The 14,996-nt window shown below is 41.3% G+C and overlaps 1 protein-coding gene across 1 annotated transcript; it reads right to left on the reverse strand.

Moving 5' to 3' along the window:
- Nucleotides 1-3,192: 3,192 nt before the first annotated feature.
- Nucleotides 3,193-9,224, reverse strand: dnajc25 (DnaJ (Hsp40) homolog, subfamily C, member 25). Its single transcript, XM_085793669.1, has 5 exons — nt 8,828-9,224; nt 7,803-7,955; nt 5,991-6,361; nt 5,382-5,481; nt 3,193-3,516 (listed from the first exon to the last, which is right to left on the reverse strand). Exons 1-5 carry the CDS (start codon nt 9,167-9,169, stop codon nt 3,394-3,396), a joined length of 1,089 nt encoding a protein of 362 aa, XP_085649795.1. The 5' UTR covers nt 9,170-9,224; the 3' UTR covers nt 3,193-3,393.
- Between the last annotated feature and the right edge of the window lie 5,772 nt (nt 9,225-14,996).

The raw sequence follows: 14,996 nt of genomic DNA on the forward strand, positions 1-14,996 counted from the left end.
GCTAATGGAAAACCTAATGGCTCTGTGTGCTTTGTTTTCTTCACATCACGGTTCACCTTCACAATTTGATATGTGACACTGTTCTGTTTATCACCAGGTCGGAGAACTGAAACGAGAATTATGTTTCAGTGACAGAACATTATGATCAACGTTTTAATTATTCAATAACCACAGAAGATTTTAAGGAATCTTTGTCAAAAAACATTTGTCAGTTTGTTTTTTAACAGGATAGCTGAGAGAGACAGGAAATGGGGAGGCAGAGAGAGGGGGAAGGCAAAGGGCTACCACATTCAGGATTCAAACAGGGGCTGGCTGCAGAGAGGACTGCAGCCTCTGCATATGGGGCGCCTGCTCGACCCACTGACCCACACGGCACCCCTAGTCTTGTTTTATTTGACCGAGAATCCATAGCCTCAAAACATTGAACCTACAGAGATATAAAACTGAAAAATCCTCTTCATGTATGGCCAGATTTTGGTCTATTTTTCTTCCTTAACATGCATTCTTTAAGAAAAGTCAAAAGAAATGGTATAAAAACCACATTATGGTGGTTATTTTACTTCATTTTGTCTCTTTTGTCAGTAGATTTCTCCTAAATTGACCAAAAGTTAACAGCTACTGTGACATACTGTGCTGTGCCTGCTGACCCATGTCATGTTATCAAGGTATCAGGTATTGTAAAGCTCTCTCTCCTGAACAATGATGTAGGCTCCAAAAATGGTCATCTCCTCCGTATCCGCAACCAATGGTAAAAGTATGATTGACATTAACAATCTATGTAATTTTACAGTACAAGTCTTTCAAGGCCGTTTTCTCAAAATGAGTTTTTCCTCAGACTCTAAGCTAGAAATCTCCACTTCAGCAGCACTTACAGACACCAAACCTTCCAGTTTTATTCCTGTCTATATTCTGAAGGTTTTTACAGAGGGGATTGTTGATATATCAAAGCCTGATTTATACAACATTTTATTACTAAAAACTTGGCAAAATTAGGGCTTGTGACAGTATTTTCTCATTTACTGAGTGATAAAAAGAGATATCCAAAGTCCCCTCTGTAAAAACTTCTGACTCTGGTATGTCAACAAAATAAAACAAGAATTTTGAAAGTCGCTTTATCCACTGTCCAGATTTTGGTTCTGGAAATGTATGCAAATTAGCGCACATTTCATTAGATATTGCCTCATTTACATATTTAAACATAAAATTTGACAAAACCTGTAATACAAAAAAATTTTGTCTTAAAGGGATAGTTCACCCAAAATTTCACTCATTATCTACTCACCCTCATGTCAACTAAGAGCTGTGACAATTTTTAGAGTTCTCATGTTGGGGCTTCAATACAAGAGGGACTTACAGACGAGCAGTATGGAGGTATTTGGATGTTTTTTGGTGTGTCTTTTTGGACGAAGAAAAGTGGTATCCATTCACAACCATTATATGGAGAAATACTGCTGCGTGGACCCCCCCTGTAACTCAGAGAAGGAACGGAGGTCTCTGAAAATTCTCGCAGCTCTTAGTTGACATGAGGGTGCGTAGATAATGAGTGAAATTTGAATTTTGGGTGAACTATCCCTTTAATGTGAGTGATAAACTTGGGAAGTTTCATGGTGATATCTGTTAGTTAAAATGGTTACCCTATTCACCTGTAGTACCCCTTAAGTGACAGTCATAAATGTTGTAGATTTATTTTTTGTTGATTCCTTGACTGACTGTTCAGAGATGAAGTGAAGATGAGCTTCTCCGACTCATTTCCTGCATCACAAACACATTCTCCTCCAGGGATCATGGTGAACATTGGAAAACTATACATGAACTCCAGCTGCTGCTGCTTTCATTCACACATTAAACACAACTCGCACCTGAGAAACATCATTCTTAGAGCTCTTTAAGCAGCCCCAGCCCTACATACAGGCTAGAATCTCTCATTGTTTGTATCCACACATCTCATTACTCAAGAAATGTTCTCATTGTGTTGATGCAGCATTCCTTATCTGACTCTGAAAGAAGAAATAATTGCATTAGTGTTTCCCAACATGTCACTGTTGTATCTCTGAGCTCTGGTTTTCTACAGTTTCAGCACAAGTGATTAGTTACTACAGAGTTGTGAGAACACGTGAGTTGCAATGAATTTGCAATATCATCTTATCAAGTCACTGTCATTTCCTTTTTTTCAAGCTGAGTCAGCATTAACACTTGTGCAATTCCTCCCTAATGTTCACATTTACCACTGGTATCACCTCAAGTAACCCCCAACTTTACTCTTGGCTTTATTATATAGTCATTTATAAATATCATGTCCAGTGTCGGAAATCAATAATATATATACTGTATATAAAATGTGATGATGCTAAACACACTAGGATAAATTCAATCAACTTTCCTTTGTTCAGAATATATATATGACTGGATAACTGTGTAGTTCCAGTATGGTTTTAATGCCACCTCAACACAAAAATGACAACTGAAGTGTGAAACAATAAATAATAAGAAAAAAACCAAGTAGCAAAATGCAGTAAACAGTAAGCGGTCACCTGAACTCCTGCAGAGACGGAGCAGCAATCACCACCCTCTGTTCCCATAAACCTCTGCTTTTTGCACCATTGACACACACTTGCGGCTGTGACTTTGGTTTCCACATTTACACAAACAGGTTCGAGTTACACAGACATTTGAATCGTGCTCGTCTTCTCATGCTGCAGCTTCCTCCGACAGAAGAGCTTCAACAGAGAAGGATGAAACCAGTTGATGTGTCCGTTTCTTAAGAATCAGGTGAGATGGATATAATGTTCTGCATCCTTTTACATTTTTAATTCTACACCTGTTTTATAAACAAGAACATGTAAACTAGACGACTTTGGTGTTTTTAAAAGGTGGATTTTTCTTCTTCAGGACCTCAGCTGACAGATCCACAGGCCTCCAGGCTTTCTGATGACACTATAAAAACTTGATTCAAATCACTGTCTATCCTCTTATCTGCAAAAATACATCCTGTTATTGGCAAACTGGTGGATTTCTCGTTGCTAAAAGTGTTCAAAATCATTTCACAATAACTCAGGCACCAAAACTTGATCAGTTTCACCCGAAGGAAGAAACAGAAAACCGCTCGAATGACAGAACAGAGGTGTAAAACAATCATTAAACTCCATTTTACATGAAACCGACTTGGTTTGAGAGAAAGAACAAGGTCAAAACTTTCTCAAATTTCTCAGCTCACAGTTTATTCCACTTGTCATGCCCTTGATGATGCCTGATCGCTATGAAAATATCTCTCACTATATAAACAGGTATAGTTAATCTTTCTGTACAGGTGTTTCTCCACACAGCACGCCATGTGTGTGTGTGTGTATTGGCACTGAGGCAGGTGTGTATGTTCTAAATGGAGCGCTGAGGCCATCAGTCGTCAATGAATGTCAACCGGCCTGGTCCCTCGTTCTTCATCCATCGACGGTACCTCTTCATCCTCGGGTCGGTCGCCATCTTTATCTTCATTTCCTCCTCCTGCTCCTTTCTGTACACCTGAGAAACACACAAGGAAGGAACAGTCATATTATGGGAATTTCACTTTTGAAGGCTCTTTAACATATATTTGGTGAGAACTGACAAAAAAAATCTGTAATTTTCAGGCTCCCTAGGTTGAAATCCATGTGGTTTTACGAGCTGTTCCCTCAGTTGTCTTCCAATGATGTCACTATTTTTTTTGCATTTTTTTTTTTTGTTTTTGTTGTTTTTATTGCGCGCCTTTTCTACTTCTTCCCCCAGTTGAAACCATACTGTATGGGGTTGAAACATGGGGACTGCGGTGGAAATTATGAGCCGCATGCTGGTAGACTGGACTTCCCTTCACACCAGACGGCTGCATCACTGGTTTCTGCTCATCTATAAAACCATTCTCGGCATTACACCTCTCTACCTCTCTTCTCTTCTGCACCTCTCTCACCCTGCCCGCAATCTAAGGTCCAGTGCATTCATCAACCTCTCCATCCCCAAAGTCCGCACCGTCTTCGGACGCAGTGCCTTCCGGTTTGCTGCAGCCTTCGACTGGAACACCCTACAAAACACCCTTAAACTTTCTGTCTTCACCTCTCTCTCTGTTTTCAAACAAAATCTGCTACAAATCACAGTCGACTCCTGCACCTGCTAATAGGCCTCTATCATGCCCTATTGATTAACTGTTTTATTCTATTGCATTGTATTGTATTATATTGAATTTTTCTGTGGAATTTATATAACCTTGTTTTCACTTTTAGCACTCCCCTCCCCCTTCCCCTTCAGGCTGCACTTGAAAATAAGAATTTTGTTCTCAATTTGCTCGCCTGGATAAATAAAGGTTAAATAAATAAAATAAAAAAATTTTCGAAGGTGTTATAGGTGCAAACACGGGCTCGTATTGGTGCTGGAGGCCCATTTGAATAAACAGCTCAGATCCATAAAAAGAGCGAAATTTAGGAGGGTACTGAGATGGATAACATGCAGCTTTCATGTTCAGCTCGACCGCAGCAGAAGGGGTGCGTTTGATTTCAGCTCCGGGCCAAGACGGACTCATGTTTTCATTCATCAAGAATTAAAGTCAGAGGTTCAAAGACGATCACATACCGTCGTAGTTCTGACCATAAACGGTGATTCAGCGGCGTTATTCTCATGACTCGCCACGAAACCGAAAGTAAGGAAACGCTGGTCGGCTCGCCCAGCATTTCCGCCACCACTAATAATAACAAAATAACGATAGAGACAAAACGATATATTTATCGAAAATGGGCCCATTAACAAGTGTGGGTAGCGGAGATTCATCCACATTAACGTGAGACTTTTTTATAACCGAATAGAAACTCCTCGTTGTCCCTTTAAAAGTAGCGCATGTAGAGCTTTCAGAAATTAAAAGCAGCCTCCTATCTTGTCATATTTGCAGCAACACTGATGCTTAAGGCTATGATCAAGCTTTTTTGTATCGCTCATACTCTCTCCATTAAAACAACCTGCTGCTCTTGGCTGAAATCAGCCCGTTTGGTTTCTAGTGAAACCAAAGTCACATGACCACTTTTTATCGATATTCATGATATTTAATCAAATTTTACTGTGTAGTGGAAAATGGCCATGATAGGCTTCACATAAATGAAGTCCAGCTGGTTTGGAAAGAACAGGACCAAGTGAAAGTAAATAAAGTAGCGACACACAACAATATTTGATTTCGAGCGTAGAAAGAATATTTTAGAATGAGTTCTGCTGCTGAATGAATAAAACAAACATTACACTAAAACCTTAAATTATTTAAAAATAAAAGACCTGGGAAAACTGTTGCATTAAATGTTTAAACAGTGCTGCACAAGTTACAGGAACAACAGTGGGAGTTGTGTTTTGTAAATGGGTGGAGCTGAGACACCCACCTCGTAGTTTTCTTTGATCCACAGATGTTTCTCCACGAAGGACTGTCTGGTGTGTTCATCCAGACTGTCAAACTGAGACTGAGACATCTTCATGTTCCTCCTGAGGGTCAGATCACACACACGCTGCTGTGAGACATTCACTGTCACAGTGCACATGATGTGGCTGCACCAGACTGTGTTGTGGTAAAGCATGTTATCGTCAGCTGTGATACTCATCTTCCATTAATAATGACTAGGGCTGCCCCCAAATAGTCGACCAAGCCCTGGTCGACCAAAAAATCATTAGCCGATTTCATTGGTCGATTGGCCGCAGGAAAGAAAAAAAAAGACATTTGGAGCCGTGTCTTGTCAAAATTAAGTCAAAATCAATATGACTGAACTGTAGTGTAGGCTATATGAAAGGCTATAGGGCTTTTAATTTGAAGGGCCAGATATAGGAATGGGTGTGGTGTGGTGTGAATGGGTGGGTATAGGAAAGTGTGAGTGCCATTTGTTGTCATATCAAATCTGGCATCAGGAATCATGGCATTTCACTGGTATTTGCATGAAATGATTTTTTGGGGGGTGGCGTTATGCCGTTTCCATGGTAGCCTCTGCATGCGAACTGACCTGATGATGTAGAGCTTCTCCTCCTCTCCGTACTCCTCCCTGCATATGGTGAAGCGGTAAATCCAGGAGACGTACCAGGTCACGTAGTTGGTCAGATAGTAGGGGAAGAGCACAATCTGACACAGCAGAATGTCCGACAGGTTGGGCTTCTGGTAGCCCCCTTTAATGTCGATCTTAGTTTTGATGATGTCGCGGATCACCTCCTCCTCCTGCTCCCGCACCTCCTCCTTGGACCGGCGGTTCTTACCCTTCTCTTTGGTGCGGTTGAGGAGGCCCTGCTGCTTGGCTATCTCCATGGCCTGGATTCTGTATTTGGGGACCGTCACCAGGTAGTTGATGGCCTCGTTGTAGCTGCTGTTCCAGCTGTAGTACTGGAAGAGAGAGGGAGGGCTCTGTGTTAATGGGTTTTACCCAGAGATGTCCCAGTCACATCGTTTTGCCTCACAGTCATTTGATTTTGAGTATCTGCCGATACAGAGTCCCAATTTGATACTTTGGCAATGCAGTAAAAAAAAGAACCTGAAGATCAAGACAGTGGGGGCGGTGTTTAGCTCAGTTGGTAGAGCTGCCGCCCCATGTGTTGAGGCTATAGTCCTCACTGCAGGCGACCCCGGTTCGAATCCCGCGTCCCTGCATGTCATTCCCCCCTCTCTGCCTCCCATTTCCTGTCTCTCTCTCAACTCTCCTGTCAATTAAAGGGCAAAAAAGCCCCAAACAATATATATAAAAAAAAAGAAAAATAAAGAGAACAAGACATTGCGCTTTCCTCGTCATGTCTGCAGTGTACAGAGTTGCATCTCAATAAGTATCATGGAAAAGTTTATTTATGCGAGTAATTAAATTCCCCGATAGGGGAACATAGGTACGCTCCCCTATTGAGTACCGCTGCTATAGGGTTCAAATCCCCTGGTGGCCCCTTTGCTGCATGTCAGTCCCCCTTTCTCTGTCTCTGCATTTCCTGTCTCTCTCTATCCTTTTAAAGTCCCCCTCCCCTCCCGTGACCCTTTTTGGTTATTTTAAAACATTCTCTGTGGTCTTTAAATTGTGATTATGAAGTTTTTAGCCAAAATAACCAGACCTATGCCATTTCCCCAGGCTCTCCTTCTGCACAGCACCAGCAGCTCATTATTATTATTATTATTAAGCCGATGGCTTTTTTGTGTTTTTATCCCCTTGGTAGCAGTTGTGTTGACGTATGTTTTATTGTTTTTAAAACATTCTGTATGTTACCAATAAAGATGTCTATCTATCTATTAGCAATGCACCTCTGGAGGTTGGGCGGAGACTGCGCTGCCCGGCCCAGCCACCCCCTCGCACCTCCTTGAAACTGCCAGTTTGCGTCTGCCATTGGTTCACAGCAATTTGAAAGGCAGAAAAACTCAGAAATGCAATTTTGCACTTCCTTTTCCGCTGATATGCCCTCTAACATAAGAAAATGCCACAGGAACATGTGAAAAGCACGAAAAACACGATTTTCATGGGAGGGGGTCTTAAACCAAAGGCAAAAAACCTCAAAAAATACCAAAAAGTACTCGGAAGTAGACAAACCATTAAATTAGCTAAATACAATTCAAGATTTATTGTGTAAAACTTCTATAGAAAAATGCTAAACTGTCTCTCTCATTACATCCACCTCTGACAAACAAGAAGAAATGTCACCTGAGTTTTTCATCCCAATGGGATCAGAACTTTCCTTAAAGAATAAGAAACAATAAATGTAGAACATCACCGTGGTGAATGTGTCATCCTGAGTCAAAGTTTTACCATGTTACTGAATGTTTGAGCGGCTGGTCTGTGAAGCTGCAGTCTTACCTGAAAAATGGAGATGGCACAGATGGTGACGAGGATAACGACCCTGACGTCCACTTTGGGGGTGAGCTGTCGGCGGTAGTAGGCGTAGTAATGCTGGTAGTACTCCTCTGGATGGTCCAGCATGTAGTCGTAGTCCCGCCGGGTGTCCTCGTCCTGCAGGCAACGAGACAAGGAGGCATCAGGGCTGATTTTTCATTTCTGGATTGGAAGAAACAATCAACTTTCCATTTCATAATGTTATTAAAATTGCTTGATGCGAACATTTCGATACACACGCTGTGGGCAAATGACATAGTTTGATGATTTTTAAGGGTGAAACAAAGTAAGTGCTGTAATAATAACACATCAAACCCACAACTTTCTTCACTTGTAGTGCACTTTTTCAATCTCATGTGTCATAATTCATGACTTCAAAAACGTTTTATCCTCGTGTGTGAAGTCACGTTCAATCATACCGACTACTTTCTTGCCTTTGTGTAACTACACTTTATTCTTGTTTTATGATTCATTTTGTCTTTGTTTGTTGTGTTCTTTCTTTTCTTGTTAATCACTTTTTTAAGAAAGGTGCTATAATAAAATTATTATCAAAGTTATCTATATTCTCTGATGTATAGTTTATCATTCTGCCTCCTCAATTTTACATTGACAGTATAATAATTTGTTAAACCTTGTACTGAATCTAGAGCTCTTCTGTCTTCTTGAGGCTTGTATATACTTGTCCTTACACTGCTGTAAAGAAGCAGCAGTGGCCTCCTGAGATGTTGAGGTGATGACAGTACAAAACACCGCAATACAGTGATGAGAAAGGCTACAGTTACTTTTCTAACACGTTACTATTGTCCCTGTAGTCCAGTTTTATTTACTCTTTATATTTCTGCAGTTGTCTGTTTCTAGAGTCAGGAAGGTTTTTACATTTTAAAACTTCATCAAAGCAGCATTTTACTTTAATTACACTGGTTTCCTGCTCATGTGGCTGCCGGGGGAGGAAGTGTGTTGAGGTAACTTCCACACGGACTTGGACGAACCTTTAACGTCTCGTAGGCGGTCACGACGAGCAGGAACCTCCTCTGAGCGGACTCCTGGGTCTCTCCCTCCAGGCCGGGCTCCCCCGCCCTGAACCGGTCCGGGTGGTACCGGCGAGCCAGCTGCCGGTAAGCCCGGGCTATCTCGGCTTTGGAGGCCTCCCGGGTGACGCCGAGCACATCATAGCAGACCTCCGTGCCGCAGTACAGGCCCTCCACCAGCGCCGTGACCGCCGGCAGGGACGACACGGACAACACGAGCACCGCGAGCCGCCACCAAGACGCCGACCCCCGCGGACAGCCGGCGGACCGCCCGCCGCAGCTCTGCTCGGTGGACGCAGCCATGTCCGTCTCCCAGCTGCTGCTGCTGCTGCTGCTGCCAGTGGAGCGCAGGCTGCCCGGTCGCACGCTGTCTGCGTCATCGTGATACGCCGGAACGGAAAGATGACGTATCAGAGCTCTTTTTGTGATGTTCGGTTTGGATTTGGCCCCTAATAAGTTTTTTTTTTAACCAACAAGGTCAAAGAGATTTCATTTAAAATGCTTCATAGATTTTACCCAACTAATCATTATTATACAAAGGCTTAAGAAGGACATTGATGTGAACTGTACCCACTGTGTCTCTGTCAATGAAACCTTGGTTCATTTTGGTCTTGCCCACACACCAGACAACTTTGGAGCAGACTGGCACGCTTTATCAGTGATCATATTTATCTCCACTTTAATTTATGCTGGAAAAATGTTTCGTTTGGCTACACTGAATATGATAAAAAACGAAATTCTCAGTTTTATATGATTAATTTGTTAATTATTTTATCCAAATTTTATATGAGTCTAAATTTTCTGGTAAGAAGCCAAACTTCTTGGAACTGTCTGCATATGTTGGTCCTCTGTGATTGTGAGAATAAAAAAGCTGTTAAAATGTATGATCTTTGTAAGCTTTACAAAATATTTATTTAAGTCTATGTTTTTTCTGTCTTGCTGTCATCCCCTGGCGTATTTATGATGGTTTGGTTGTGTATTAATGTTGCATACACTTATTTCATCTAACTGTATTCAGTCCTGTGTATACTCTTGTTGTCAATAAAGTTGTTTAAAAAAAAAAAAGTTTGGATTTGGCCGAACATTAGTAGCCTTTAAACATGAACTGCACTGTTATGCTGCCACAATCAAGGACATAAGAAAGCCGCCAAACGTACTCTATTATGGAGAAATGTCCTGTAAGTGACTTGTAAAGGCCTCTGGCTGTCTTTTGTTGTGTTTTTTTGTTTGCTTTAACGTCTCTCTTTTTGTATATATATATCTATGGTGTCTATGGTGTAGCCTACCAGGAACAACCACAGGGAACAACGCACCGTCCTCCCACGCTAGAGGGCGCTGCTGCCGGTGAAACGCTGAAAAAAAAAACATCAAGACGGGTTTCTTGTGTATAAACAATAGGTCCTGCTCTATCACTTTTTGTCGAGGATTCATCATCCAAAGAAATTAATAAAATACTTAGCAATTTCACCTGGAAAAATAAGAAACACCATCTGAAGAATGACATTCTCTCTGCATCCAGGAAACGGTGGCTTTGAATTGTAAATGATTTAAATAACACTTTCAAAATAAAATGGATTAAGGAATGTCTCAAAACCCCAAATTCAATAGTTTTTTTTTATTCCAAATGATATTTTTAAGAAATTAGGTGGTCTACATTTTTTACTTAGCTGTAACTTCAGTGTTACCAAATTACCTTTGAAACGATCAACATTTTACCAACAGCCTGGAAATTGTGCTATTCCCACAACTTTTCCCCTCACAAAGCCATAATATGGAATAGAAGATATTACTGTCAGGAAAAAAATCCATATTTAAAGGGACAACGAGGAGTTTTGGAAAAGCAAAGCGTTTCCACACTACATTTATGAGCCTCCGCGCACCATGAAATTCTTTGACCGGTGCAAGACAGACTCATGTTTTCATTCATCAATAATTAAAGCAGATATCAGTGGAATGTTTTTGTTAATATAAGTCCTAAATAGTCCTATTTTCCGTCAGCAATCACTTACATGAAGTATTTCAGCCTAAACACGAGTCTCTCCGTCACTCTGCTCTGCTGTAACCCGAGGAGAAAATTTTCCTTGTGGGATACAAGTGTTATCCAATGAGGGGAGAGAACGGCATGAAGGGCTGTGTGTGCAGCCAAGGGATGCGCGTGAATGTGGTGACGTAGCACGAGGACCAATTGATGCCTGACAAGGGCGGGGGCTGCTAACTCATGGTGCGTTCAAGGAAACTCGTACTTTGTGTTTTTCCTTCCTGTGAAGTCATACCAGTTCGATCTGGTACGAGTTCACGGGTCGGAAGTTACGAGTGGCCGTTATAGGGAACTTTCACAGACAACAGGACGGTAAAAACACGAGCTACGGGTTACCTGGAACGCTACCAAGTCGTAGTTGTGACTTGAAGCTGTAACGTACGGTTTCAAAAGCCTGCCTTGAACACAGCATTAGCCGAAACGGCCGTGCCGATGATATCTGCTTTAAGGTCAGAGGTTCGAAGACGATCACATACTGTCGTAGTTCCGACCATAAACGGTGATTCAGCTGCGTTATTCTCATGACTCGCCACGAAACCGAAAGTAAGGAAATGCTGGTCGGCTCGACCAGCATTTCCGCCACCACTAATAATAACAAAATAACGATAGAGACAAAACAATATATTTATCGAAAATGGGCCCATTAACAAGTGTGGGTAGCGGAGATTCATCCACATTAACGTGAGACTTTTTTATTACCAAATAGAAACTCCTCGTTGTCCCTTTAAAGCAGAAGTAAGCGATCTGGTCGTTTTGGCTAACTTCTTGTCAGCCGATGGAGTTAGCAGTCCCCGCCCTCGTCCCTACGTCACCACATTCACGCGCATCCCTTGGCTGCACACACAGAGAGGACCGCCCCTTTATGCCGTTCTCTCTCCTCAGGTTGTAGGATACAAGGAAAGTTTTCTCCTCGGCTTACAGCAGAGCAGAGTGACTGACAGACCCGTGTTTCAGACCAAACACTCTATGTAAGTGATTGCTGTTGGAAGATATTTATTTTAACACAAATATTCCGCTTACTTCTGCTTTAAACAGAAGTGGACTGATAAGAACATTATTTTTGTACGTGACCTTTTTGACTGTCATGGTAAAATGCAGCAATGGTGGCAAACTCTACTGCATCCGGAACAGCGGTGACTCCATCAGCGAGCCAGGTGATGATGTTTGGGTCTACAGCAGAGAGCCAGGTGGTGGTTATGCCAGGAGGAGCAGCTGAGGTGGCGCCAGGGGCGACTTCAGCAAGCGGTGCGGCAGCAGGGGCAGTTGAGAACAGCCTCTTCTTGGGAGCCCGAGAGGAGGGACGCTGTTTGGCTGGACGACGCTGCTTCACGGTTTTCTGCTTTTCCACCACTAAAGCTGCCCTCACTGGGGTGTCAGTAAGTATAGCAGTTGTCCTGAAAACATTAAAATGGACATTTTAATGCTAATTTAATTACTTGAAATGTGGTAGGGCTATATGACTGCAGTCAATGGAAGAACAGACAAGATATGGGATGAAATAAACCACCGGCCCAATTTCAACCAAACCTTCTGTGTTGGACTCCCCTCGGACCCCCAGATGATATATCCGAGTTTGGAGAAATTTTAATTTTTGGTCAAAAAAAAAAAATCTAACCCGCGGGGTGGCGTTTTTTTCAGAATGGGCTGTGTGGTTTTTGGTCATTTTCTCCAAAACCACCGGCCTGATTTCAACCAAACCTTCTGTGTTGGACTCCCCTCGGACCCCCAGATGGTATATCTGAGTTTGGAGAAATTTTAATTTTTGGTCAAAAATAAATAAATTAACCCGGGGTTGTCGTTTTTTTCAGAATGGGCTGTGTGGTTTTTGGTCATTTTCTCCAAAACCACTGGCCTGATTTCAACCAAACCTTCTGCGTTGGACTCCCCTCAGACCCCCAGATGATATATCCGAGTTTGGAGAAATTTGAAGAAATTTACATTTTTGGTCAAAAAAAAAAAAACGACAACCCTGCGGGTTAAATTTTTTTCAAAAAAGGAGCATGGTTTACTCATCCCATACTTCCTAACCGTGTTCCTGCTTACATCCTGTAGCTCTCTGATGCTCTTATACCCTCACTCATCTTTATGAAATCTTCCACTTTGGTTTCTCATATGTTCAGCCAGTTCATTACCATGTGGAGTCATGTTGCATTAGACTCACACAACCCAGCTCAAGAATTGAGGAAGCTGTGGTGTTGTTGTTTTTTTACCTTGTTCATGCATTTGTCCTTAATTGGTCATCGCAGGTTTCAGCGTTTTGTTCCAGTGAAGTGCTTTTAGTCTCTGTGTGACTCTCAAACCTGTTTGTCTTGAATTGTATATCAAAGTTAAAACACCAACTCATTAAAGATTAAGTGTTGCATTAGGTTTTGTTGTACATTATTTTATCAATAATGACAAAGTGTTATCTACTATGTAAATGTCTATATCTTTAGGTTGTAATATTCACATCACCTCTGCAGTCTTTTATTGAATCAGTGCTCTTTGTCTTCTTTATCTGGTTGACACTTTGTATGAATGAATGAATGAATTTATATTTATTTACGTGTCGTGCACCAATTAAGGCGCCCAGCCTATAAGGGCTTACAAGACACATTATCATCATATTTAGACACCAAACAAAATCATCAGAGCACAGACAAAACCAAACAAAAACAGAAACCACATGGAATTCACATAAATAATTCACCTCTTCTTTTTGACCAGGCACTTTTTATGAAAGTAGCTATAGTAAAGACTTATTTTCTGAAGAACCATTCCAACTTTACTTCATCATCAACCCAAAACAACTCAGGTTTCACATTTTGCATTTTCTGAAACAAAAACTGCCTGGCTTCGTCATATAACGGACAATGAAACACAAAATGCAGTTCATCCTCAATTACATTTAAATTACATAATGTGCATAGTCTTTCATCCTCAGGTACTGAGTTAAACCTACCAACTTCTATCCCAGCCCTCAACTGGGCACATAAAGATCTCTTGGATCTATCCAGTGGCAAAGTCACATAGGGTTCTGAACAATACACATTTTTCAATTGGCAATAGGTTCTGAGCTTTGGTTTAAACCAGATATCATTAGCCCATACTCAAGAAATAACTTATGTTTCACAAAATTAACATTACAATGCAAACCATTAGTGAAAATATGTTGTTGATCAGCCTCGCTAAAAATAGCTTTCATCAAACTTCAAACTTCAAACAACTTTATTAATCCCACCAGGGGCAATTTCATGTCACGATACCAAGAATAGTTATGTGTTTTATCATGGTTTTATCCCAGTTAAAGACTTTTTTGGCTATTCTATCCTCTGGCATAGAAGACAAGCGATTCCAAAGCCTAAGCATTTCCCCTTTCTGTTTAATCAAACAGGGTTCCCAGCCCATGTCACCCTGGAGAGCCAGAGCAGGAGTAAATTTATGCACACCTAGAAAACAACGAATAGCTCGACTTTGAATAGCATTCACCCTGGATGATTCCTTACTTCCCCATATTCCTGCTGCATATAGAAGAATCGGAGGAACACAGGCATCATAGAGCTTTGAGAAGGTAGCATACCCTAGGTTTTTACACTTCTTCATGTTACTTATAATAGAGCCTAATGCTCTACCTGCTGTATCAGTAAGTGTATTAATACCTTCTTCAAACTTAAAATGTTCATCCAGGTTGAAGCCAAGATATTTTCTTAACTCCCACATTAAAATTAAAAGAACTTCTGTTTACTCCATGTTTTCTGAAATGTATAACTTGAGTTTTACCTTGATTAACTGACATTCTCCACTTCCAGCACCAATTATTAACAATATCTAACAGGGACTGCAATTCCTCCTCCCTCTCTGCCAGGATAACAATATCATCTGCATACAAAAGTAAATTTAGTTTCATATCCCCAATTTGCACCCCCGTGTCTTCATTTTTAATTTGCTGGGCTAAATCATTTATAAACAAGGAGAAGAGGGTAGGAGAGAGAACATCTCCCTGCTTAACTCCCACTGGAGTAGAGAACCATCCTGTCCTCATATCATTCAACTGCACACATGCAACTGGATTTTTATATAAAACTTTAACAGCTTGGTAAAATAAACCATCTA

This window comes from Trachurus japonicus, chromosome 12 (assembly GCF_045865225.1).
Source record: "Trachurus japonicus isolate A0001 chromosome 12, Traja_1.0".
Lineage (NCBI taxonomy): Eukaryota > Metazoa > Chordata > Actinopteri > Carangiformes > Carangidae > Trachurus > Trachurus japonicus.